The sequence below is a fragment of the Microcaecilia unicolor genome, chromosome 2 (genome assembly GCF_901765095.1).
Source record: "Microcaecilia unicolor chromosome 2, aMicUni1.1, whole genome shotgun sequence".
Lineage (NCBI taxonomy): Eukaryota > Metazoa > Chordata > Amphibia > Gymnophiona > Siphonopidae > Microcaecilia > Microcaecilia unicolor.
The window spans coordinates 458,084,810-458,111,121 of record NC_044032.1 but is presented as its reverse complement, the minus strand read 5'-3'; the positions used below and the strand labels follow the sequence as shown (position 1 = coordinate 458,111,121).

Sequence of the window (26,312 nt, the reverse complement as noted above, 5' to 3'; positions counted from 1 at the left end):
TTATACCAACTCGTGAACAAACTCCTAGACATCCCATCTGCAGACAAACTTGCTAAGTACTTCAATGATAAAATTGTAAACCTACGCAACACACTACCTCAGGACAACACCGATATTGAAAACTTCCTTAATGAGTTGGACCCAACCTTTGGAGAATACCCAGATGATCGAACCTGGTCAAACTTTGCTCTTCTCACCGTCAAAACAGTGACCCAGGCGATTAGAAGGTTCACCAACACTCACTGTAAACTAGATACCTGTCCCAGCTACCTAATAAAATCCGCCCCTGACCGCTTCATAGCAGACCTCACATCCCACCTAAATTACATGCTTCAGCAAGGCCTCTTCCCTAAGGAAAATGGCAATATCCTACTCACCCCAATACCAAAAGATACCAAGAAAAAAACAAATGAAATCACTAACTATTGTCCAGTAGCATCTATCCCGCTGGTAATCAAACTGATGGAAAGCATGGTAACCAAACAACTTACTGATTATATAAACAAATTCTCAATATTACACAAATCATAATCAGGATTCCGCCCCCTCCACAGCACTGAAACAGTACTAATTACTCTCCTAGCCAAATTCAAGCAGGAAATAGCAACAGGCAAAAGCATCCTTCTCCTCCAATTCGACATGTCTAGTGCATTCGACATGGTAAACCATAATATACTACTAAGACTACAAGATTACTTCGGGATTGGTGGAAATACACTTAGCTGGATCAAGGGTTTCCTAACCATAAGAACATATCAAGTAAAATCAAACTCAAACATATCATCACCGTGGAAAGCAGACTGCGGAGTATCACAAGGATCACCACTATCACCGATCCTCTTCAACCTAATGATGACCCCACTAGCCAAGTCATTATCCAACCAAGGCCTGACAACTTTCATCTATGCAGACGATGTCACAATATACATTCCTTATAAACACGAACTGACAGAAATTACCAACGAAATCAAGCTCATCTTGAACATCATGGACTCATGGGCAAATGCATTTCAATTAAAACTCAATAAAGAAAAAACACACATTCTCTCATCCCAATACAGCACGGACAACCCCACAAGTATCAACACCCCAGACTACACCCTCCCTATCTCAGAGAACCTGAAAATCATCGGCATTACAATGGACCGTAACTTAACACTAGAGAGCCAAGTGAAATCCACAACAAAGAAAATGTTCCACTCAATGTGGAAACTCAGATGCGTGAAACCATTCTTCCCGAGGGAAACATTTCGCAAACCTGATACAATCAATGGTACTAAGCCAAGTAGACTACTGCAATGGAATTTATGCTGGATGCAAAGAACAAACCTTTAAGAAACTTCAGACCACCCAAAACACAGCAGCCAGGCTTATATTTGGAAAAACGTGATATGAAAGCGCAAAACCCCTCCGTGAAAAACTACACTGGCTCTCAATCAAAGAACGCATTGCCTTCAAAATCTGTACCTTGGTCTACAAAATTATCTATGGTGAAGCCCAGAGATAGATGACAGACCTCATTGAATACCAACCAGAAACGCATCCAAATCAACACGAACATATCTAAATCTGCACTACCCAAGCTGCAAAGGACTTAAATACAAATCATCTTACACATCCAGTTTTCCTACATAAGCACACAACTGTGGAATGCATTACCAAAAGCCTTGAAAACAACATACGACCACCAAAACTTCTGGAAATCACTAAAGACTAACCAGTTTAAAAAGGCATACCCCGCAGATCCAACTGAAATGCCTGATCTCTCCAACACAACAAAAGTAAAGTACTTAATGGACATAACACAACTCTTCTGCTGACTGTTCCACATGACCTTTATCTTACCACAACATCACTTTGTATTTGTTCATACAGGAGTCTGCGAACACCTCTCCGATACTATGTAAGCCACATTGAGCCTGCAAATAGGTGGGAAAATGTGGGATACAAATGTAACAAATAAATAAATAAATAAATAAATAAATAAATAAATAAATAAATAAATAAATAACAGTGCAGATATCTCCTTTCTTATCTTTGTGCCAGATGTCAGGTTTTCCTTGATTTAGCACTTGAGTGACTCTAGTAGGTTCTGGCTGAATATTGGCCGGGGTCTGCATAAGCTTCAGCAGGCAGCACATATCAAATTAGCCTCAGTTATTCAAGGCCAGTACCCAGACATGGCCCAGCACATGTGTGAGTTCAATGACCACAGGGCAAGACTAGGGGGAAGAAGAAGAGGAAGATGGGTATTGAGCAGAGGTGGATGCTGTGACTCATACGTGTGATAAATGGCAGAAACTGGTTACAACAGGTGCACAGCAAGATGGAACTAACCCTTGTCACATGTTTTAGGTTCTAAAATCTGTTAAATTGGGATCTGTTGAATTGAGAGTCGACTGTACTGAAAAAAATAAATTTGTGAGGGACTAGAACTAGCAGGAATTGAGCTCATGTTGAAAAAGGGCAGTCTGGGAAATGTAGTGAGGAAGCAGCTGGGATTCTGAACACAAGTGGCATTAGCTGAGCACCTGGAACCAATTTGGAAATTGGTGGTGAATGAACAGATGCTAGACTGTTAGTAGAAAGAAGAGGACAGAAAGTATGAATGGAGAGTTAAATGCAACTTGGTTTAGTTGTCGGAATGCCAGACCCTCAAGTGAGGCAGGAGGTTGATGGAAAGAATGCTGTTACAGATTTTAACATGTAACTAAGAAGCAGAGGATGGGAGATTAAAGCCATATTGCTGTATTGTGTACTATTAAAGGTCAGACCAATTGAAAGAGGGAGCTTTATGGGCTATTGAATATGCATCTTGGATTTATTTGGGCAGGGGAGTGTATGTATGGATTGTAAAGGTGCTGATTAGAAGCCATGGTAAAATCATTCACGTGGTAGATTACAATTTCTCAACAGGAAGTTTGTAATAGGGGAAAGTCAAACAAGCAGAGTTGTAAATCTGTTTTGCCTGTTGGACATGCATCCTAACTGGGCTGGGAAAGTTTTTCTGAACCAGAAACCATGGTGAAATATCATCCTGATGGATTAACATCGAGATGCTAAAGTCTGTATTAGGGAGGATCACACAAGCCAAGACATATAGGGGGTCTTTTACTAAATCTTAGCTCGAGTTACCTGCAGCAGGGCCCATTAGAATAAAATCGGTCCTGCTGCAGATAACTCAAGCTAAGCTTTAGTAAAAGACCCCCATAGTAAGCATCTGGGAAGCTGACAGGATGGCATATTAAGGCCCTAGTCTGCAGTCTGTACTATTAAGGGCTAGAGCACTGAATGAGGGACATTGTGGCCTATTGGAAATGCATGTTGAATTAAGTTGTGTAATGAGGCTGTATGGTAGCTGCAAAAATTACTGGCTAGAAGCTAATAGTGAAGCATCTTACTAATTTTGTAAATAGAATATTTAAATAATACACTGGTGCCCTAAATCTTCTGTTGAAAAAGGAAGACACTTCTGGTGACATAGCATTATATTTTAAAGACAAGGTTGAGAAGATTCAACAAGAAATTTTCAGGATGAACTCTGGTATTCAAACATTGAATTTAGTGCCAGTAGAAGTTTGTACAGGGATCAGTACTGAATGTATTTATGTTACTTTCTTCTCAGTTGCTTTTCAAATAGTGGAATCAGTCATAAGTAAAGCTTTGGCATGTTGTATATTAGATCCGTGTTCTCCCTACTGAATGAAAACTATTATAACTCAAAAGTATAGCTTGCACATTTAGGGCCCTGTTTACTAAGGCGTGTTAGCGTTTTTAACGCGCTAACCGTGTAGGTGCCTATAGGGATATTGTAGGCATGTACATGGTTAACGCACATACATGGTTAATGTGCGTTAAAGACGCTAACACGCCTATAATGTTGCTTAGTAAACATGGCCCTTAGTGAAAATCTGTTAAATGATGGTACTTTTCCAAATTTATACATTCTTTCAAAGATACATAAAAGTCTTGATAATCTACCAATCAATAGAAATGGCCCAGCATTGAATAACTGGGATCAGAGCCAATGTTGGTAGTTAACTGTACTGCTAGCCGCTGGATGAATATTGGGGGCATTATGTCTATAAAAATGATGTTCAGATTTTTAGATGGCAATCTCTTAGTGAAGGTCCAGAGAAATTCCCACTATCTCCCATAGTGGTGTAACCATAGTTGAGCTCCCCTTGTTTGGACTTAGGCTTATCCAAAAATTGTGGCGCTCTTGCTGTGGCTGGCAGGGATCCCTAAGCCCTGCCAGTTGAAGACATCCTCCCCATTCGGCAGCCACAGCTCTTCCAAGTGGCAGCATGTCCTGAAACCATCTCCAATGTTGACATCGCCCATCCCCCCCCATGTGCAAAGACCGAGCATGCATGGCTTCTGTTGGCGGCAGCAATCCAGGGATATTGCCATGGATTGCTGTTTGGAAGAGCTCTGGTTGCTGAAAGAGAATAGATCTTCAGCTGGCAGGGCTTGGGAATCTCTGCAGCTCAGGTATTTATATTTTGAAGGGGCTCAGGCCTGCTTGAAGTTGGCTGTCTGGCTGTGCTACTGATCCCCCGTACATTTTAAGTCATAAACAAGTTCCTTAGATAATTTTTTTTTATGGTACCAGGTTGTAAGTTGTTTTCTTACACAGATGACATTTTTATTCTTGTTCCTGTTTAGATAGATTTTGCAAAAACTTTTGTCATTGAATATTGGACAATATTACATTATTTAGAATTGAATAAGCTAAAATGTTATGGTTTATTAATACTGTAGAAACAGTACCAGAGGTTGCATCACTCATTCTGGTACAACACTAATAGTCATGACAACACAGTATACAAAACAATATGCAAAAACCCATGGAAAATGTAGTCACTAAGCCAAAGCTTTGTGGGAATAAATAAAAGCCAATAATGTTTATTTTTTCAAGCTTGGATAGACATTTACATATTTTATTCCAAATGCTGTGCAATTTATCTTGAGATGCTGTACTTGGTCTGCAAGGATTCCAGACACATAACATCTGAATTCACCTGCTAGAATAGCCAAAGAAGTAGTGGAAAATTAATAAAAAGGCTATTTGTATTTGTCTTACTACAGGAGCTTAACCCAGTGTACTTAATGATCAAAGCATATTTTCTGTTCCTTTAATATTGCAAAGATCAGTTATTAAGTCTACTTTTTTAGAACAATTTGCTCCCTTTTTGAAAGAAAACATTTTAAAATTTTGGTTCAGGCTATGATTCTGCCAAAACTAGTTCCTTTGGACTACTGCATCCCAACTGCACCACTCTGCACTTCTTTGTGTTAAAGGTTAGCTGCCAAGCATTCAACCAGCCCTCCAGGTTTTGTAGATCACTCATTTTACCTTCTCCCCAAGGGTGTCCACTCTGTTACAAATTTTTGTGTCATCTTCCAAAAAGGCACATTTTGTCTTCTAATAACTACACAAATATTATTGAATGGAAAAAGTGCTTAACAAAACCATGCATTTAAATTTCTAAAATGGAGGAAAAGACCACAGAGACTGTCTGCGGACTTTTATCTATTTTAAGAAATTATAGTCTCAACAGACTAAAATAATCATTGATCAAAAACTTCTATGCCCTACCTAATAACTTTATTTTCCTAAGTCATTTTTCTTTTTTTTTTTTTTTAAATCTAAAGTATGTGCAATGCCCAGCATTCAATCTCACTTATATTAATGTGTCTCTTCAAGCATTCATCTTGATAAATCCCAATGGGCTTCCAATTTCACCAAGGGGCTTTGTCAGAGGAACTGGTATATTTTTGCTAAACTAGTTTTTTAGTCACTCGGGCTACTAACAGAGATATCATTCACAAAGCTACTGAGCAGAATTGGCCCTAGGATTGATCCTTGAGGCATTTCACTACTCGCCTTTATTTCTTCCTAATGAATGCCATTTACCACTGCCTTTTCGTCTATCAGTCAAACAGTTCTTAACCCACTTGACCAGCTCGGGACTCATATCCAGGCTAGTCAGTTTGTTTGAAGCCTCATATATTAAAGACTTTGCTGAAATCAAGTACACCACATCCAGCACATGCCCCTAATCCAGTTCTGTCGTCACCCAGTCAAAGAATTCAATCAGATTAATTTGTCATAATCTGCTTGCAGTAAAAATGTTGCTTTGGATCTTACAACCCACTGGATTGTAAAACATTAGCTATCTTTCCCTTCAGCAGCATCTCTTTACCAGCCCATGGATGTTCCTAGTCTGCCAAGATGATGTCCATGTCCCTTGTTTTGCCCCGTTCATAATTTGGACTTTTCAGTTTGTAACATAGATGTTTATGCTGGATGTAAACTAAATCAAAAATAGGGTAGAGCCCTCTGTATTGTACAATCAATATATATAAATACATGTTGAAGAGTTCTCTAGTGATCTGACTCCAGCAAGTTTATATTACAGGAGGAAAATGCCTTACGAAGCTCAAAAAGCCGCTAAAAGCAACAAGTGCAGGGCTGCTTCACCATTGGCTTTTAAAAAAAGGCATAAAAATCCTCCTGATAAACTCAACCTGTTTTGTTCTATAAGTACTTTCCCACAACATACAGCAAAACAAGTTGAGTTTATCAGAAGGATTTTTATGCCTTTTTTTAAAGCCAATGATGAAGCAGCCCTGCACTTGTTGCTTTTAGCGACTTTTTGAGCTTCGTGAGGCTTTTTCCTCCTGTAGCATAAACTTGCTGGAGTCAGAACACTACAGAGCTCTCAAGATTTATTTATATGCTGGATGTAACCAGAACATAAACGTCTTATTTCTTATGTATTTCAGAACAGGCTGTTAGTTTGGCAGATCCTGTTCTAAGATGCTAGCAGCAATGTACTAACCTGGATGGCCTTATTCGGAGTTGGATGTCCTTTCTAACATGCCATTGAAAATCTCTTGTTTTTCTTGTTCTGTATGTCATGACTAGACTGCAAGCTCCACAGAGCACAAGATCTCTCTTTTGTGTATCTATACAGTGCTGTCAGCTTTATTAGCACTTTAGCAGTACTATGCAATGGTGGTAGTAATAGAAACATTACCCCAAATCTTTACAGTTAAAATGTAGTAGTTTTATACCACATTGCACTTATAATTATTGCAGTAAAATTACCTCCTGAGTCCTTTTTCCATGTCGCACAGTAGCAGGGCTAGCAGTCATGACCACACAAAAAGCCATTATACCCTAGAACAAGACCATGTGCTACATTGTGAAGAATATTTCAGCAAAAATTGGAATTGCAATTAGACTGATGGCTTTAACTGCTCCCTTTGGGTGTGTTATATGGGTAGACTGTTTCTGTGTATTGATCTACAAAAAGGCATTTCCGTCCTTTTCACTTTTTAATTCGTTTTCTTTGAATAGAGGAATTTTCCAATGGCTGCATTCGTTCTATTTTGCTACATACATAATTTACCTAAGAAACTTAAAAAAAAAAAAAATTAAAATCTCAAGTGCATTCTACAGTTAAAGAATTATAAAGAAATGCAGTAGAAAGTGCTGGTGGAAATATACATTTCTTTTCAGTGTTTTCTTTTCCTTGATGTTCATTCTGCGTACCCTTAAATACACTTAAATAGTAGAAATATGTAAACTCAGAGCCAGAATTTCAGTTTCAAATTTTCATTAGGTTCATTTTTAATGAAGGTTCTTTTGCAAACTGAAAAATTATTTAAATATTTTACTTTTAATGATGAATTGCTATTTTTGATATTGTTAAAAGGCTTACCTTTCTTTGACATCTTAGAATTGATAAGGCTAGAATGTTAATAAATATGATTTATATGTTCAGTTTTTGAGTGCCCTAACAGTCCTTATTTTAGGAGCCATCCCCACAGGAGTGGAGGAGTGGCCTAGTGGTTAAAGCAGTGGTCTTGCAATCCAGAGGTGCCCGGTTCAAATCCCACTGCTGCTCCTAGTGATCTTGGGCAAATCACTTAACCCTCCATTTCCTCAGGTACAAACTTAGATTGTGAACCCTCCTGGCACAGAGAAATATCCAGTGTACCTGAATGTAACTCATCTTGAGCTACTACTGAAAAAGGTGTGAGCAAAATCCAAATAAATAAATGACAACATTTAAGCACGTGGAGAGTTCCATATGTTGAAATGCCATTTCACATTTGGGGAAGCTAATTATTTAGAAATGTAAAGAGGGTATGAGTTGGGTGGAGAGAAGGAATCATTTGGGTGGGCCCACAATACAGACATGGATTTCTCATTTCAAATGGGGAATCCAAGTCTATATAGAAAAAAATTAGACATTGACATTTACAGCTCACCTGAGATATGTGTAAGTGTTTGCTCCACCTTTTCTACAACAACCACCCCCTCCCTAACATCCAATCATCCCTTCCTGCTCTGAAGGCATCCATCTCCCCTGATGACCATCATCCTCCTGATTGTGGCCTCCTGGCAATACTCTCCCCAATTGAGGCCCCCCATGGTGAAGGCATCTATGTGTCAGCAACTACTACTACTACCCAACATGTGGCAACCTTCCCCCAGGTCCAACCCCCTTGTGACTCAACCAGTGTAAATGGTGCCTCTCTAGCAATCCCCACATCCTTCACCACCTGACCCACTCCTTGGACTTACCAGGTGTCCTAGGGTCTATTGGGGTGGGAGCAATAAATACTCGCTTCTGTCTTGAGGCTTGGGCCATGCAAAATGGCATCAAGACCTCTAACAGTATTATTATGGAATTACTACTAGGGGATCAGGCTTCTAATATGGAAAAGCATTCTGCTTCAAAGATTGCAGCATCCTATTTAGCTTATTTTCGAAAGAGATGGCCAGCCATCTTCCGACACAAATCGGGAGATGGCCAGCAATCTCCTGAAGCCGGCCAAATCGGTATAATCAAAAGCCGATTTTGGCTGGCTTTCCATCGCGGAGGCGGCCAAACTTCAAGGGGGCGTGTTGTAGTGTAGCGAATGCGGGACAGGGCGGAATGAGGGCGTGCTTTGAGATGGCCGGCTTCGCACGATAATGGAAAAAAAGAAGGGCGTCCCTGGTGAGAATTTGGTCCGCTTTATTTTGTCCCTTTTTTTCAGGTCCAAGTCCCAAAAAAGTGCCTGATCTGACCAGATGACCACCGGAGGGAATCGGGGATCACCTTCCCTGACTCCCCCAGTGGTCACTAACCCCCCTCCCACCCTCAAAAAACCTTTAAAAACTTTTTTTGCCAGCCTCAAATGTCATACTCAGGTCCATCGCAGCAGTATACAGGTTCCTGGAGCAGTTTTAGTGGGTGCAGTGGACTTCAGGCAGGCGGACCCAGGCCCATTCCCCCTACCTGTTACACTTGTGGTGGTAAATGGGAGCTCTCCAAACCCCTCCCAAAACCCACTGTACCAACATGTAGGTGCCCCCCCTTCACCCATAAGGGCTATGGTAATGGTGTAGAGTTGTGGGGAGTGGGTTTTGGGGGGATTTGGGGGGCTCAGCACCCAAGGTAAGGGAGCTATGCACCTGGAAGCTATTTTTAATTTTTAGAAGTGCTCCCTAGGGTGCCCAGTTGGTGTCCTGGCATGTGAGGGGGACCAGTGCACTACAAATGCTGGCCCCTCCCACAACCAAATGCCTTGGATTTGGCTGGTTTTGAGATTGCCAGCCTCAGTTTCCATTATGGGCAAAACCCGAGGCCAGCCATCTCAAACCTGGCCATCTCTGACATTTGGGAGGCCCCAACCGTATTATTGAAAAAAAAGATGGCCGGCCATCTTTTTCGAAAATATGGTTGGCCCCGCCGCTTCGTGGCGCCGTTCTCGGAGATGGCCGCCCTTAGAGATGGGCATCCCTGTTCGAAAATGCCCCTCCACTGCTCTCAAATTATGAGTGTATTTATATCCAACATCCAAAAACTCTAGGTTACCTGAACCCATGATGCTGGCACATCACTGAAGCATGGCTGTGTCAGGTCTTCAGACATATTTTGCTGAGAGCTCATGGCCAATAAAATTTATTATAACCTGTTGATGGTCTCCTGAGTGAATGTCTTTTTGTGTCCTCCTTCCTAGCTGTCTCTTCTTCCTGTGTATCTATATATTGCTGCAGAGGTGTGAACTTCTGTGTTTGTGTTATCTTAATTTTCCATGGTAGCAGCTCATCGAGGGATCATTCTTTAGACCACAACATACAGTTATAAAGTGAACTTTGTACCAATTCTCAAAGAGACATTATTTAGTCTTTATTCATTTTCTTGGTATACCACCCTCCTTATGGGCAATAAGAGCAGTGCTTGGCAAAAATGATAAAAGCTATTCTGAAGAATGGATAGATGTGGTATAATTGAGAAGAGTCATTATGCGCTTAGCAAAAATAGGTTTTGCCTTATCAGTTCACTAGGTTTTTTGAAGGTATTAATAAACATATAGATTGAGTGACTTAGTTGATACTGAGAGTATGTCAGGTTATCAGGTTCAGAGCCTGCGGGGCCGGGCTCTGGAGCAAACGTGAGCCCTTGGGCTGCTGCCGAGGAGCGACAGCAGCAGGCAAAACCCACCAACCAACACTGGGCAAGCACACCGGCAGGGACTGCAGGCACTGCCCAGCGAACCGGAACACATGGACTGGAATCCCCCGGACTGGAGCACATCGGACTGGTCCACACAGCTTCACCTGCACTTAGCTACTAAGCCCCCCAGGAGTTGAGCTCCTGGGTTCGAGTAGCCGGCAGGGCTTACTGGATACCGGATGACACAGGGACCAGGACTGGAAACAGAAGTGCTCCTAAACCTAAACTGATCTACGTGCTCCCAAGCCCTAAACCAGCAGGAGTGTTCCTAACAGTAAACCGACAAAAGGACTTCCTAAGCCCTACACTAAACAGGAGCTCCTAAGCCCGGCTCAACAAAGGGACTTCCTAAGTCCTAAACTAACAGAACAGGGAACTAAACACAAAGCTAACACAGGTGCTACTAGGCACCAAGCTACAAGCAGAGCTCTACAACTCTAAACTAACTAAGGTGCTCCTATGCACCAAACAACCAGAAGAGCTCGTAGCACTAAAAGGGAAGACAGGGGAGCCACAAGGAAAAAGCAGGGAAGCTAACACATAAGTCAAAAGTGCTTCTAAAGTACCAAACACCAACAGCAAAGACTGCAATGCTCCCAATAGCACAAACACCAGAAGTACTTCTAACAGCAAACTCTGTAGTGTTCCTAACAACACCAAACCCTGAAGTACTTCTATCAGCAACAGAGCTTCCAAAGCCCTACACACAGCAATGCTTCCAAAACCAAGAGGGAAAAGGAGGGGAACCATAAGGGAAAAGCAGGAAAGCTAAACACACAAACACCAGTGCACACTGCACTAACACTAACCTGGACCTTAGCAAAAGCAAGCAGGGAAACTAGACACAAAGTCAGAAGTGCACACTGCACCACCCTACCTAAAGCAAACACCACCGTTGCCAAGGCTCTGAAGGAAACAACACCACTTCCTTATCAAGGCCCTCCCTGATGATGTCACACTCCCTAGACCCAGACAACAGCACACTGACCCAGAGAGCACACTGAAACCCATAGAAGCCCAACCCACACCAATGCAACACTGTGAAGCACTTGAAGCCAGTACACCCAAAGAGAGTTAGAGCTAACTCCGTCCACACACACAGCTGTAGTAAAGTGAAACAATTAGCCCCATGCTGCTGGAAGCTGCCAGCACAGAGAGACAGAGCCAGCTCAGAAAGGACAGACAAAAGAAACAGAAACCAGCTAAGAAGCTGACCCCCAGGAAAGAGGTAAGTTTGAGAGGGGTTCAGACCCCAATCATAACAGAGTAATTTTGTATAAGTTGTCCAGATTACAAAACAGATGTATAGGCTCATATGTTCAAAACAATATTAGCATTTTATTAAAAGCATGATAAATACACAGTCTTTTATAAAATATTTATAAGCCATCAAAAGACAATACCCAGTGTATTTTAGGGACACTTCCTTGAGCTCAAAGTGTTATCATCAACAAAAAATGCATCTTATGCACAAGCGAAAAAAGGCAGAAAAGACCTCAGTAGAACAAGGCTCCAAAAATTTGCCAAGATATGATGAAATGAGCACAGAAGGATTTAGTACTGTCCCCTGAAGAAGCCAGAGGATGAAACAATGGAACCTGTTGGGACAAGGACTGTATTTTAAAATAAGTGTTTCCTATGCATTGAACAGAATTTGGATTGACCATTACACTTTTTTTGCACAAAATACAGAACATTATTGAAAAATTTGAAAAAAAAATATTAATGAGCAACATAAATATCCCTAGGTATGAGGAATTCAGATCTACAGTGGTTTTCAACATATCCAAAACCTTTCCTTTTCCATTTAAAATTCTTCCTCAGCTGCTGCTTCCCATACTTTACCCCTTGAAGTCCCTTAAGGCACTATTCTAGCCCCAACACATTTTAATATCTCTCTTTCCTCTGCCAACATTGATTTATAATCTTGGTCTTAATTGCTATACATTCACTGATAATGTTAAGATCATTTACTAGACTAAAGACCTCCAACCTGATCTTACACATTTTAAATGCTTCTTTAGATAGTGTTGCTTCCTAACTTTGCCCAGCACGGCATGAAGCTAAATCCTTTGAAATTAAGAGCAATGTAGATCATACGACACCCCAGTTCCACTTCCTGATTATATTACTGTTCTAACATGTAAGATTGATTCTTTCTTGATCTTTAATGCACAGGTTTCAGCCACAGTTAATTCCTCCTATTTTCCACTTCGACAAATGTGCTCAGTGTGTCCTTATTTTTCAGTGCATGACCTAGAAACTGGCTTTTGCTTTAGTCATAATTGTATTGATTATTGCTATTTTTTATTGTAGCCTGCTATCTCTTTGTTCCATCTCACACCCGGTCTCTTGCCTACTCATAACATATCAATATCAATTGTAGGTTATTGATAAACATGGTTAGAATTTAAAAAAAAAAAAAGAGAGAAGCAAACTTTATTAACTAGTCTCCATACCCTTTCCCCAATAGTTTTAAAACTTGAATATTTTGCCACAGCATTAACAGATAGATATTTTGAATGAAAATATATTTCCTCCTATTTGTTTTAAAAGTATTTCCATGTAATTAATAAATGTCCCCTAGTCTTCGTACTTTTTGAAAGAGTAAAAAATTGACTTTTTCCTGTTCTACATCACTCAGGATTTTGTAGATCTCAATCATATCCCCTTCAACTGTTTCTTTAGCCTTTCCTCATATATGAGAAGTTCCATCCCCTTTATCATTTGGTCGCTCTTCTTGAACCTTTTTGAATTCCGCTATATCTTTGTTGCAATACGGAGACCAAAATGGAACGCAATACTCAAAGTGAGGTTGCACCATAATATTCTTAGTCTTATTTTGCATCCCTTTCCTAATAATTCCTATTATCCTGTTTGCTTTTTTGTCCGTCACTGCACACCGGGCAGAAGATTTCAGCGTATTGTCTACAATGACATCTAGATCTTTTTCTTGAATGCTGACTCCTAATGTGGACCCTAGGATCATTTGGATTATTTTTCCCATTGTGCAAAATTTGCATTTGTCCACATTAAATTTTGTCTGCCATTTGGTAACCAGTCTTTCAACCAATGATTCTGTTGAGCTTTTAGCATCTTTTCATTCATTTTGGAACTAAAAGGGTTTTTGCCTATGATGATGTAACTCCCAGCAGAAGCTTTCTCAACCCTTGTTATTACTAAATGACTACTTGGGTTGGAGGTTGGGTTAAATTCAGAGGCTTTTCCCTTAATTCCCTTTAAAACAGATGCACTCCACAGAATCTTTAGTCTATTGTTGAAATTACCATTTTTTGCCATTACATGAGAGAGTTTTGTTTTGTTGTACAGAATTCTAGTAGTGACATTGATCTGGAGAAGTTGTATTCTTTGTGAGTTATGATTCCTTTCCTATCAGACCAGTATAGTAGTTATCCAATGATGCTGTGCTTGAGATTCTAAGACTATATGGATCCCTTCATTTGATGGGGTTTTAAAGCTTATCTACAGCAAAGTCAACCTGTACAACTTCCTTAATGAAAAATGATGTTAACATAAATTTCACTCTACCTAACTATGTTGTTGGTTTTCTTTTTATATATTCTATTCTTGGTAGTCTAACACGTGGAGGGGCATAATTGAAAGGGGCGCCCAAGTTTTCCTGAGGACGTCCTGGCGAAGGGGCGGGGAAACCCGTATTATTGAAACAAGATGGGCGTCCATCTTTCGTTTCGATAATATGGTCGTGGATGCCCAAATCGCGAAATTTAGGTCGACCTTAGAGATGGTCGTCCCCGATTTTCAGCGATAATAGAAACCGAGGATGCCCATCTTAGAAACGACCAAATCCAAGCCCTTTGGTCGTGGGAGGAGCCAGCATTCGTAGTGCACTGGTTCTCCTCACATGCCAAGACACCAACCGTGCACCCTAGGGGGCACCCTAGGGGGCCTTCAGAAATTGCTCCCAGGTGCATATCTTCCTTACCTTGTGTGCTGAGCCCCCCTAACCCCCCCTAACCCACTCCCCACAACTGTACACCACTACCATAGTCCTATGGGATGAAGGGGGGCACCTAGATGTGGGTACAATGGGTTTCTGGTTGGTTTTGAAGGGCTCACATTTATCACCACAAGTGTAACAGGTAGGGGGGGATGGGCCTGGGTCTGCCTGCCTGAAGTGCACTGTACCCACTAAAACTGCTCCAGGTACCTGCATACTGCTGTCATGGAACTGGGTATGATATTTGTATTAAAAAAATTTTTTTTGAGGGTGGGAGGGGGTTAGTGACCACTGGGGGCGTAAGGGGAGCTCATCCCCGATTCCCTCCAGTGGTCATCTGGTCATTTAGGGCACATTTTTGTGGCTTGGTCATAACAAAAGTAGGACCAGGTAAAGTCATCCAAGTGTCCTTCAGGGACGCCCTTCTTTTTTCCATTATCGGTCGAGGACGCCCATGTGGTACGCACAACTCAGTCCCGTCTTCACTACGTCTCCGACACCCCCTCCATGAACCTTGGTCGTCCCTGCGACAGAAAGCAGTTGAGGACGCCCAAAATTGGCTTTCGGTTACGCTGATTTGGGCGACCCTGTGAGAAGGATGCCCATCTTACGATTTATGTCGAAAAATGGGCGTCCTCCTCTTTCGAAAATAAGCCTGATAGTATCCTTTTTCTGCTTTCTAAATAGGAAAGGTATTATACAGGTAAATCTTCTGTCCATATCTCTTGAATGCAAACAAGCATTCTATTTATCATCTTATTGTTGATTTAAAGGATGTAAGCCACATTGAACCCAAGTTCGCTTGGGATAATGTAGGATATAAATGTCAATAAATGAAAATGGAGCAATTTTCCAGTTAGAACAATTTTCAGATCAATATAATAATAGCTGGGCTTTGTAGCATGGAAGTTTTTTTTGTCTAGTATTTATTTATTAGAATTTATTTACTGCCTTTTTGAAGGAATTCACCCAGTAAGAATAGGTCAAACATGAGTAATAGGCAGTTACAGCAGTAAAAATATTCAAATAACAATACAAAGTATGGTATAGTACACTACTTACAATATCAACACAATATGTAACAGAACATTTTAATTGATAGTGAAAGGTAAAGCAAAGATATAACATATTGATAGTTAAGAGAGTAAGAAGAGTTAGAAGGTAAGGTGACTGATTTAAAGAAAGTTGCACATGAGGTCAGAGAGATGGTTAAATATTATCTCAGCTAGGATAGGAGTGGATAAACATGTCCTGTTGCAGTATGTGCAGCCCGAGTCAATCCTTGTGTGTGTGAGTGAGACTAACAAGTTAGTTACTTCTTCCATTAAAGGCCTGGTTGAAGAGCTAAGCTTTCACCTGCTTCCTGAAGCCTTGTATTAAGTGGAGTCTTTCAGGCAGTGCATTCCAGAGTGTGGGGGGCTAAAGAAGTTATATTTGTTTATTTATTACATTTGTACCCTACGCTTTCCCACTCATCACAGGCTCAATGCGGCTTACATAGTAACAAGAGAATACAATCTGTAGTATCAGAATCAACAAAGGAGGTATGTGGTAGGACAAATGAACAAGGGGTAAATGGGATAAAAGAGGTATGAGAGAAAGGATAGGGATAGGTAAGGACGTAGAGCGATAAAGAAGAGGTAGGGGAAGAGTATGGAGGATAAGAAGATTGGTAGGAGGTAATTTCTAAGTCATTGTTGTTAATGATAAGATGAACTGGAAATGGATGGGTTGCTTATGCTTGCTTATGGTAGGTCAAGTCGTTCAGGTAAATCTGTTTGAATAGATGGGTTTTCAATAGTTTCCTAAAGGGAAGGTACTCACTAGAAATGATACGTAATAGTAGTAGTAGTATTTTACACAGTGCATTTATTTTATATTTCAGGGTGGAGTGACAGATGATAAAAGTGATGATGGGAAATCAGTCTCCACGTTTGGAGTCAACAGACCTACTATTTCCTGTATATTTGACTGTGAGTACATAGGCTTATAGATTTTAATTCATCCCACATTTATTGCACACTACCTTTCACAGGATTTAAAAAAACAAAACAAAATGTTTGTTGCAACAATGAGCAGGGAACCTGGACATAGCCTAGCTAGAGTTCCTCTACTTGTGCCTTGTATTGCATCTCCTGCTTTGCTTTGTGGTGAGGTGATGGTAACATGTTCCTGCCCAGCTGGAGAGAGTTTTTGGCAATACATGTTTCTTCCTTTTAATGATGAGGTTATGTACCTGTAATATTGTGCCAGCTAAGTTTCATTATGTTCCAACACTTCATCCAATGCAAATATTATATGTTTTTGGAGGAATACGCACACATGAAAATACAGCTACTTCACTAAATACTCATAAAAATAGCAAACAGGAACCATTTTCACCAAACGGTAATGAAGAATCTCACTTGTTTAAAGGAATCAGAAAAACCACACTGAGCTTTGTTAAATGCATATTTTTTAATAATGGCAAAACAGCCATTATTAAATAAGCCAATTAATATTCTTTTTAAAAAATGCATTATGGACCTGTATTGAAATTTAGATTGTAGTGCCATTTTCCTTTTGGTGCAGACACTCTGTACAGCGATTGCTCTTATTCAGGGAACATTTTTTCCATAGACAACAACAAATTATTTTTGAATAAGGCCAGAGATCAATAGGTCTATGCTACACAGCTATATTAGGAATGGCCTCCTTTAAATTCCCCAGTTAGTCATAAACCATATTAGGGCAATTTTCATACCTGCCTACTGTACATAGCTACACAATGAGTGGGTGTGTTTACTCATGAACGTTGCACCAGTGCTCAAAGAGAAAACTTTCTACACAGGTTTGCATCTGCTATTTCTCTGGGTACTTTTCCCACAGCAAATAACAAAGGTATGTAGTTTTGAAAATTTAAAAGGACACATTTTTTTGCCTCCCTCTTCCTAAACCCCCGCATATTTTTAGCCACGTAAAAGGCAATTCTGTCATTTTTGCGCCCCTTTGCAGATGTAGATGTCTAGAATACTAGCAAGTACGCATGCACACATCTGCACATACACATGTAAGGGCTAGCAGTTTGTCCCGGTGCTATTCTGGAAATACTTGTGCAACGTACATAGGACCAGATTCTATATATGGCGCTTAAAAAATTTGTAGTATAACAAAGAGAGGGAACCAAGTACAAAAAGACCAAACAAAAAGAAAGAGCACAAAGGGCCTTTAAAAACAGAAAGAAACACAGTTTTTTCATTAAAATAATCCTTTAATGGTGAACTGTGATTGAAGAAAGACCCAACAAGGGCCGTGTTTCGGTGCTGCCGCACCTGCGTCAGGGGTCTCCGAATAAATTGGCGAAACTCGCACAACAACAGCATCAGTCGTAATGACGCTGTTGTTGTGCGAGTTTCGCCAATTTATTCGGAGACCCCTGACGCAGGTGCGGCAGCACCGAAACACGGCCCTTGTCGGGTCTTTCTTCAATCAAAGTTCACCATTAAAGGATTATTTTAATGAAAAAACTGTGTTTCTTCCCGTTTTTAAAGGCCCTTTGTGCTTAAAAAATTTGCACAGTAAACATTTCCATCTAAGCATATTCTATAAGTGCTACCTAGATTTATATAAATGTGCAACCATTTAAACCAACTAAAACATGACGTAAATCCCTGCGCATAGATTTACACGCAATAGGCTGTATTCTATATGCGTGTAAATTTTGGAACGCCTACAGAAAGCCCATTTCCCCACCTATATCCATGCCCTTTTGAACTGCGTGCATTAGAATTTGGGTGCAGTTCATTACAGAATGCATGTAGGAATTTGCGTATGTAAATTTTAATTATTGCCAATTAGTGCTCATTATTGCTTGTTAAATTCTGTTATCAACACTGAGGGGGTCTTTAACTAAAGATTAGCTTGAGTTATCTGCAGAAAGTCCCATTTTATTCCTGTGGGCCCTGCTGCATATAACTCGAGCAAATCTTTAGTAAAAGATCCCCTGATGAACTTGTTAAGCCAATTAAGTTATGCGCGTTGTTATGGAATACGCTTTGCTTTTGACACAGAATGCTAGGTGCGTAACATAGATTCCGTCAATGTATATTTTTGTGAGGGGCGTACACAGGGCCTCCTACTTACACAGGTAATTTACAGAATGCTGTAATTTATGCGTGTCCCTGTCACATTTAGGCACCCAGATTTATGCCATGTCTATGGCTGGTTTAACTGTTGGCACTTAAATGTTAGCCACACTGATACTGATTTCCATTAATATTCTATAACAGAACCTAGACTCCTAGCACATGTCCTTGGGGTGCCTAAAGGGAGGCTTCCTTTTATAGAATTGCCTTCATAGAGGATAGGCAGTTTTCCAAAGCCCTTTTTACCTTGGTAAATGAGTATGTCCTCATAGGGATCTATGCACTAAAATTCATGCTAATATTTTGCCATCTCTCATCTCCTTGGATTTGTTTGGAAGTGTCTTGTTGATCACGCTACTCCCTTGTCTCTTAACATTTTTGTTGCACATATATGGTAATTTTTATTATGTAAATTGTGTCTTGTACATATGATGTACAAAATGTAAACACATAGGTGTCAAAATTGGCACTTAACTGGCTCAGTGCTGACTCCACCCCCAGAACACTCCCAACATAGCCAGTTTTGAGTTAGACGCTAACTGTTTAAGGGCCGCTGAAAATGGGCGGTTAGCCCCAAACAAGTGATTTAGGGCTCTGATTACTAAGGCGCGTTAGTATTTTTAATGTGCCTACAATTAGTGAACGTGCTGCGTAGGCGCCTATAAGGATATTGCAGGCGCTTACACTGTTAATGCGCGTAAAAAATGCTAACGTGCCTATAACGTGGCTTAGTAAACAGGGCCCTTAATCTACTAGGAGCCATATCTGGCTGGTTAAATTGCTTTGAATATCCAACCCCATACATGATAAAATTTGTCATCTTAACAAGTACACACTAATAGATAGCTCCCCACCCCAAAAAAAATTACTGTAACCATGCTAGACATTTCCTATGCGTTCTGTCTACAAATGTGAAGGCTGGTTAACATAAGAAATGTTATCCATCCCCATCTCAAAAAAGCAGATCACCTTCCTCTTCTCTCCACCCTCCCAGGACGTCAAAGAAGTAGACTGGCCAGATTATCCTCCATACCTTCTCAGTAGCTTAAGCAAGGGACCTTTGAGGCCTCATGTCATCCCAATGTTTCTGTGTGTTTACATACTTGATATTTGCCACACAGAGTTTTCTAGTAGCGATTCTGGAGGACTGGAGACTATTCCAGGAGTAGCTTAGTGCTTAAAGAAGTGTGTTGTGAACCACAAAGACCAGGGTTCAAGTCCTGTTTCTCCCATTGACAATCATTGTGACCTTGGGTAAACCCACTTCATCTTCCATTGGCTCAGATACAACTTTGGACTTGGAAAAGGCAAGTAAAAAATCTAAAATCCAAATCCAGAACGTGGTTCCTCTTCTTCTAAATGGAGGTAAGTGGAAGGCTGGGAATTAGAGGCCAGTGAGTCTTACCTTGGTGATGAGTAAATTAATGGAATTACTGCTAAAACAGAGAAAAATGTAGTTTCTGGAATGCAATGGATTACATTAGAGGTGTGTCTTGTTGGTAAAATCTGATCAATTTCTTTAATGGGTTGACCAAAGTTGAATTGTAGGAGAACATTAGATATGGTATAGTTGGATTTCAGCACTTGGGCACCAAAGGTATCGTAGAATAATCCACTCTTATTGTTGAACCCCTAAAATGAAGTATGTACCATGCATAAGAAGAGTAGAAACAGCAAAGAAAATGTTAAAAAGGAATACATCTGGTGAAGGGCAATTCTATAAATCGGGCTGAAATGTTTACATACCCATTGCAAATGTAAATGTGTAGAATAATAGCACTTATGCACATATGTGTGTGCACATATCCACATAACTGCTAGCAGAGCACCCTCTTAATTTATATGGCAATTTGCCCTTATATGGAAGGCTGATTCCTAATAGTAGTACTGTGAGACTACTGTCAGGGGTCAGCACCACCATTTTAAATCTAGACCTCACAGGGCAGGAGCAAAAGAGGACTGCTCCTGTCCCATCCCACTAGACTACTAGAGATCCTCCAGGTATTTCTGGGGGAGGAAGGTGGTCGGGGGGAGGAGGGGAGAGATTATGGAGATTGGAATGGGGGAGGGGAATGAGAACTTTGAAGGGGGGGTGAAGATTGGAATCTGGGGAGGGGATTTGAAGAGGAGATCCCCCTTATCTGGGTTCAGGCCGATATTTAGCTGGGACCCAGATAAGTGTTTTATGTGTGTCTTGGCTGAATATTAGCTGGGATCTGCATATGTGCCGGCAGCTAGCTCATGGCCTAACATTAAAAATCTGGGTCTAATTGGGCAGTCAGTGCTTATAAAACTGCTAATGACTGAATATTGACTGGTTTGGCTTTGTCCAGCTAACTCTAAAAGTTAGCCAGATAGACCCTTTGAATATTGACTTTACTGATTTTAGTTTACATATCAAAGACAAAAAGGGTATCTTGTGAAATATTATTGAATAAATTTAGATCACAGATTCAGTGAAAAAAATTGTAAAAGGATTCTTCTTAGGTTGCTGGCCTTTGTTGTAATAACTGTTCTTCGTATTGAAAAGATAAATTTTTAAATGCATATTCTATTACATCTGAGAATATTTTTCTTTGTGTTATAGATGGAAACAGATACCATCTGCGTTGTTATATCTATCAAGCTCGAGACCTTATGCCCATGGATAAGGACAGTTTTTCAGGTTAGTGTTGCTGCTGCTATCTGATGTTTTATGTCTACAGTAAGCACAGTTGCTTGACTTACAGGTTCTCATTGGGGAACTTTATGGTGAAAGTTTTGCTTTAGTTCACAAAAACACAGGCTCTTCTGCTACCTAAGTTATTAATGCCTTCCAGACACATAAGATAAAGACACATAGCTGAGATGAGGTGACAATGTCTAATTTTTATACAATAGCAATTTCTTTTAATTTTCAGCTGAACAGTAGAGCTGCTATTTCAATTTCATCATTTCTGGCAAAAAGTTTAAATGATCTCATTTGCGAAGGCACTGAGAATTGCAAATAGCAACTACACATTCTCTTTAGAAGTACCCTTACTAATTACGTACTGAATATCCAGGGCTAATTAAAAGTGTTCTGGCCACCAGAGCTTTTGTGGGTTCCAGATGATATTCAGCTGGGAACCATAGAAGGGTCTCTGCTCAGGTCTGGAGCCCCACTTTCCAGATCCTTCCTCCCACACCCTGGAACAGCATATCCCCCCTCCCACCCCTGGAATTGCAGCAACGTCTCTTCCAATCCCCTCCTCCCATCTTCCGGAACTGTAGCATCCACCTTCCCGTCTCAATCCCCCCTCCCACTCCCCCATGGACAGATCATAGCAGGCCCAAGCTCCCTTCCCATCCTTGTAGCCTCCCCCTTCCCCCGGGCCTGCTTTGATGGTTCCTGTTGGTGTAGAGCGGTAAAAGGGCACGAGTGATGCCCACTTGCTCCTGCCCGGCATGGTAGCCTATTCGAAATGGCTGCCGCAACCTCTATTAACTGGCACTATCCAGTTAAGTGCCGCTGAGTATTTATTTATAAGTACTTAATATCTTGCAAAGGCCAAAACTGGCTTCAATACGGTTTATGTTGCACAAATAATGGAAAGGCAGAAAGGAAAAAGAAAATAAGGGGCGTGAGCTTCACATTGTTATTTTTTTGTGTATGTTAGATAAGAGGTTTCAAGGTGGAACTGATAGGGGAGAGTGTTCCAAAGTTTGGGACCTGTATAAATGAGGGCTGTAGCAAGCATTATGCCTGGGCGAATGACGGAGGGAGGGGGCAATGTGAGTTAACATATGTTTCTGGAGCAGAGAATTCTAGGGAGCATGTATGGAACAAGTAGGCATATATAGCCAGATAGCTGCGCAAGTGACTTAAATGTCCAGGAGACTCTCCTGGCCATTTAAATCACTTTGAAAATTGACCCATTTAGAAAAAAAGACATATTTTTGAAGGGCACAACTTCCTTAACAAGCACATGCCAAAAAATATAGCAATTAAAATATAGCAATTATATATATAGAAATTAAAATATAGCAATTAAAATAATTGAAAAATCGCGATTAAAACAGCAAAAATATACATTCCCCAATTCGATAATCTTATGCACCCAGATTTTATGCTGCTTATTCTAGAAATAAGCACTGGATTTTCCCAAGTCCATCTTAATAATGGCTTATGGACTTTTCTTTTAGGAAATTATCTAAATCATTTTTAAACCCTGCTAAGCTAACAGCTTTTACCATGTTCTCTGGCAACAAATTCCAGAGTTTAATTACGTGTTGAATGAAGAAATATTTTCTCCAATTTGTGTTAAATTTACTACTTAGTCCACTGCATTAACCACTCCTTTTCTTCCCCTCCCTCCCGATTCTGATGCTGATCCTGTCTTACAATACCCCCCTCCCTGAGAACAGACCCACCTCCTAGCTCCTCACCACAATAGCAGATCCTCACCTCTTGACCATATATGTAAGGCTGACGTCTAGCACTAGTACTATGAGACTACCATTAGAGTTTATGACAACCATTTTCTACCAGGAGCTGCTAGAAGCAGGAGTGAGTGGGTTTCACGCTTACCTGTCCAACCCCACTTGGCCACCTGGGAATAAGAGGTAGGCCCTGGAGGGCCCCACAGATGAGTGGGTGAGGGGCAGGAGGGGGGTGTCTTTTTGGCAAGGAGATCTGCTATTGGGGGGAGAAGCTGGGAAGGGTATCTGTTATCGGGGAGGGGGGTCTATTTTGAGGGCTATGATATTGGAGATCTTTTATCAGGGAGGGGATCTGCTATGGGGGGGGGGGGCGTGCTAGGAGGATCTGTTATCATGGAGATATAACAGACCCTCCTAGCACATGGAGGTGGTCTACTATAGGGGAGTATGTAATTAGGGGGAGTCTGCTAATGGGAGGTTGTTGAGAGAGGGCAACACTGGTGTTTGGGAGTAGGGTTTTGTCAAATTGATGGGGTCAGGAGGGAGTAGGACTTTGTTTGAGGGGGGGGGGGGGGTGCCAGAAAGAGGGGAGCTCATTTACAGCTTCGGCTGCCACCCGGAAGCCATGCGGGTGCTGGCCAATATTCAGTGCCAGCAGCCACATAGCAAGCGACCAGTCAGGTCTGCTATTTTTGCAGTCCTGTTTGGATAATTAGCTATGCAGGTGCTGGCACTCTATATTGCCAGCAACCTCATAGTTCCCAGCTCTTCCTCTGGAACACCCCTCTCCTGCTCACTTTTAAAATGGCCGATAAGTGACGATATTCAGTGGCACTGCCCGATTAAGTGCTGCTGAATATCAGCACCTGGCCAACTGAGCATGATTTAAGCCCATTAAATTGCTTCTTAAAATCACTTGAAGTCTACTTCCCTTCCCGTGTACATTTTCTATTGTCCTATTTCTGGTTTTTCCTTTGAGAACGCTGCCACTTTTGCACTTCCTCCTGTTACTAACTTATCTAAAAAATAAATAAAATAAAGGTCTCATCTCCATCTTTTACCAAGCAGTTTTTTCATTCTGTACATCTGCACTCTACTGATTATTTTCCCAGCTTTTCCAGACATTGTCTGTCTTTTTCTCTGGTCTCTTGTAGTGCGTGAACAATAAACCTTTTTTTCTTACCTTTTTAAGCTTCTGCTTCGAAAATCATAGCAGCCTCTTTTTTTCCCACTTACCTTTATTTATTTTCCTGACAAAATGGTTTGTTGGCCTTATAATGTTTCCTTTCAGTTTTGCTCACTTTTCTTGCACTTCCCTTAAATTTTCCCATTCGGCTACTGACTCCTTGAAAGACTTCTCTAACTTGATACAGCTACATTTCTGAATTATCACCAACTGTGTTCCAATACTGGCAGGTGCTCCTTGCAGGAACTTTTCTAGAGATTCCAATCTTCAGGGCACCCCTTGTATTTGAATTTCTAGTGGGCAGACTTGCTTGAATCTTCTTATTTCTCCTTGTGTGTACCCAGGAAGGCACATGTTCCTTCTTTCTCCTATGAATGTAGTATTAAATAGGTACTTTCTACTCACTGCCCTTTAGGTTCAGTAACAAGGTGGTACTGGTATCCCAACTAGATCAGCTGAAGCATAACTATGCAGAAATATTTGATGCTGCAAAATTGCTACAAGTTCCTACCGCACTTCTAGATAACCCTGTTCAAGAAAATATGCAATAGGGTTTTTCTTCCCATGGAGAGAATCCCAAAGGAGGGGTTTGTACTTGGTAAAGGTCAAACTCTTCAATTCCCCCCCCCAATGGAAACAAACTAGTGCTTTTTTTTCCACTAAGGCATGCAACCTTTCCAAAGCACCACAGCTAAATGCACACTACGATGCCATTCCCGAAACCCACTGCAGGAGAAGAGAAGGGAACACTGCTTCCCTTTTCCAAACTTCAGTTTCCCCATCACTGGCTCCCTAAGGGTCATGGGTGTAAATCATTGTGACATTTTCATAAGGGTACTTTAAGCATAATGGTTCAGTCCATATCCCTACTCTCACTACCATTCACATGTCCCTTCTACAATAGACATATTCCTTATAAAGATCCTATAGGTTCTTATATTTTTATTCACTGACATAGATATGTTTACCTGCATTTTGGTTTTAAAATGGGTAAACCTTAACTTGCTAAAACACTACCGTGGTAGATTTTATGACTGCTAATAGTTGTGAGGTAAGCTACCATTTTCCAAGGGCCTTGTTACTAAAGTGAATGGAAGTTAGTGATATTGAGAGAGAGGCAATATGTGATTGTCATCCTGTGAATATGTCACTGGGAGGAGAGTGAACTGAAAGGTATACATTAATTAAACTTTCTTATAATTAAACATAAGGGCATATGCTGAGGTTTACTTGTCCTAGGAAAGGTCAGAAAGTAGGTTAGTGGGGTTCTAGGACCCTTGTGATTTTCTGGCACAATAGAATTAATTACCTCCAAAACCTATGATGGGTGTTGGCAATAGTTCAAGTAGTTTTGATAAACTCAGTGGGAAGCCACTTGTTTTTATATTGGGTAAAATCAGATTATTATGTTGACTGTTCATAGCAGTGCAAAAGGACAGAAGAACAGCATCTCACATTTTCCATATATACATTATTTTTTTTTTTTATGTATGTCAGGACTTGAAGAAATTTTAAAGGGAATTCCTTCTGGAAGCTTTGCCCTGGTACCATTAATGTTAACAAAACATTGGTGAACACACAAAATAAGCTCATTTGAAGTGGGAAGTAAAAAGCATCACTCTTTCCATCAACCCCCCCCCCCCCCACACACACACACACACTCCTTTTCTCCTTCCTTCCCATTCCTGCCACCCCCACCACAAATAAACAGAAAGTGAAACCCTGGAGTTGTGAACTGGTAGACCTTTCGAAAGGACTCCGTTCATGTTGTGTTTATTGTGAATGAAGGAATTGATGGAAAGCTGTGGAAAAGAAAATACCTAACATGAGCAAATCTATAAAATCTTCAATATTTATTTTAACTACCAAATACGAAATCAGTGCAGTTCATCCAGCCTGGAAAATTCAGATGATGTGTTAAAGGTCAGATGTGTTTTTGTAACAGATTCATATTCAAACCAAATTTCATGAATTTATAGTGGAATTAGAGACTGCATCCCATCTTTAACTTAACAACTGCATAAAAATATCTTACACTTGATAAATTTAGTAAAGACAAAATTTTAAATGAACAATCTTAAATGAACAATGAGGGTTGA

General features: G+C 40.6%; 1 protein-coding gene across 1 annotated transcript in view; it reads left to right on the top strand.

Annotated features, from left to right (window-relative positions):
* Nucleotides 1–26,312, top strand: part of DYSF (dysferlin) — a 591,346-nt gene that overhangs the window by 342,267 nt on the left and 222,767 nt on the right. Inside the window, exons 31-32 of the mRNA XM_030190967.1 lie at nucleotides 16,388–16,475; nucleotides 21,214–21,291. Coding sequence (XP_030046827.1) covers nucleotides 16,388–16,475; nucleotides 21,214–21,291 — 166 coding nt within the window. The remainder of the gene's footprint in view (nucleotides 1–16,387; nucleotides 16,476–21,213; nucleotides 21,292–26,312) is intronic.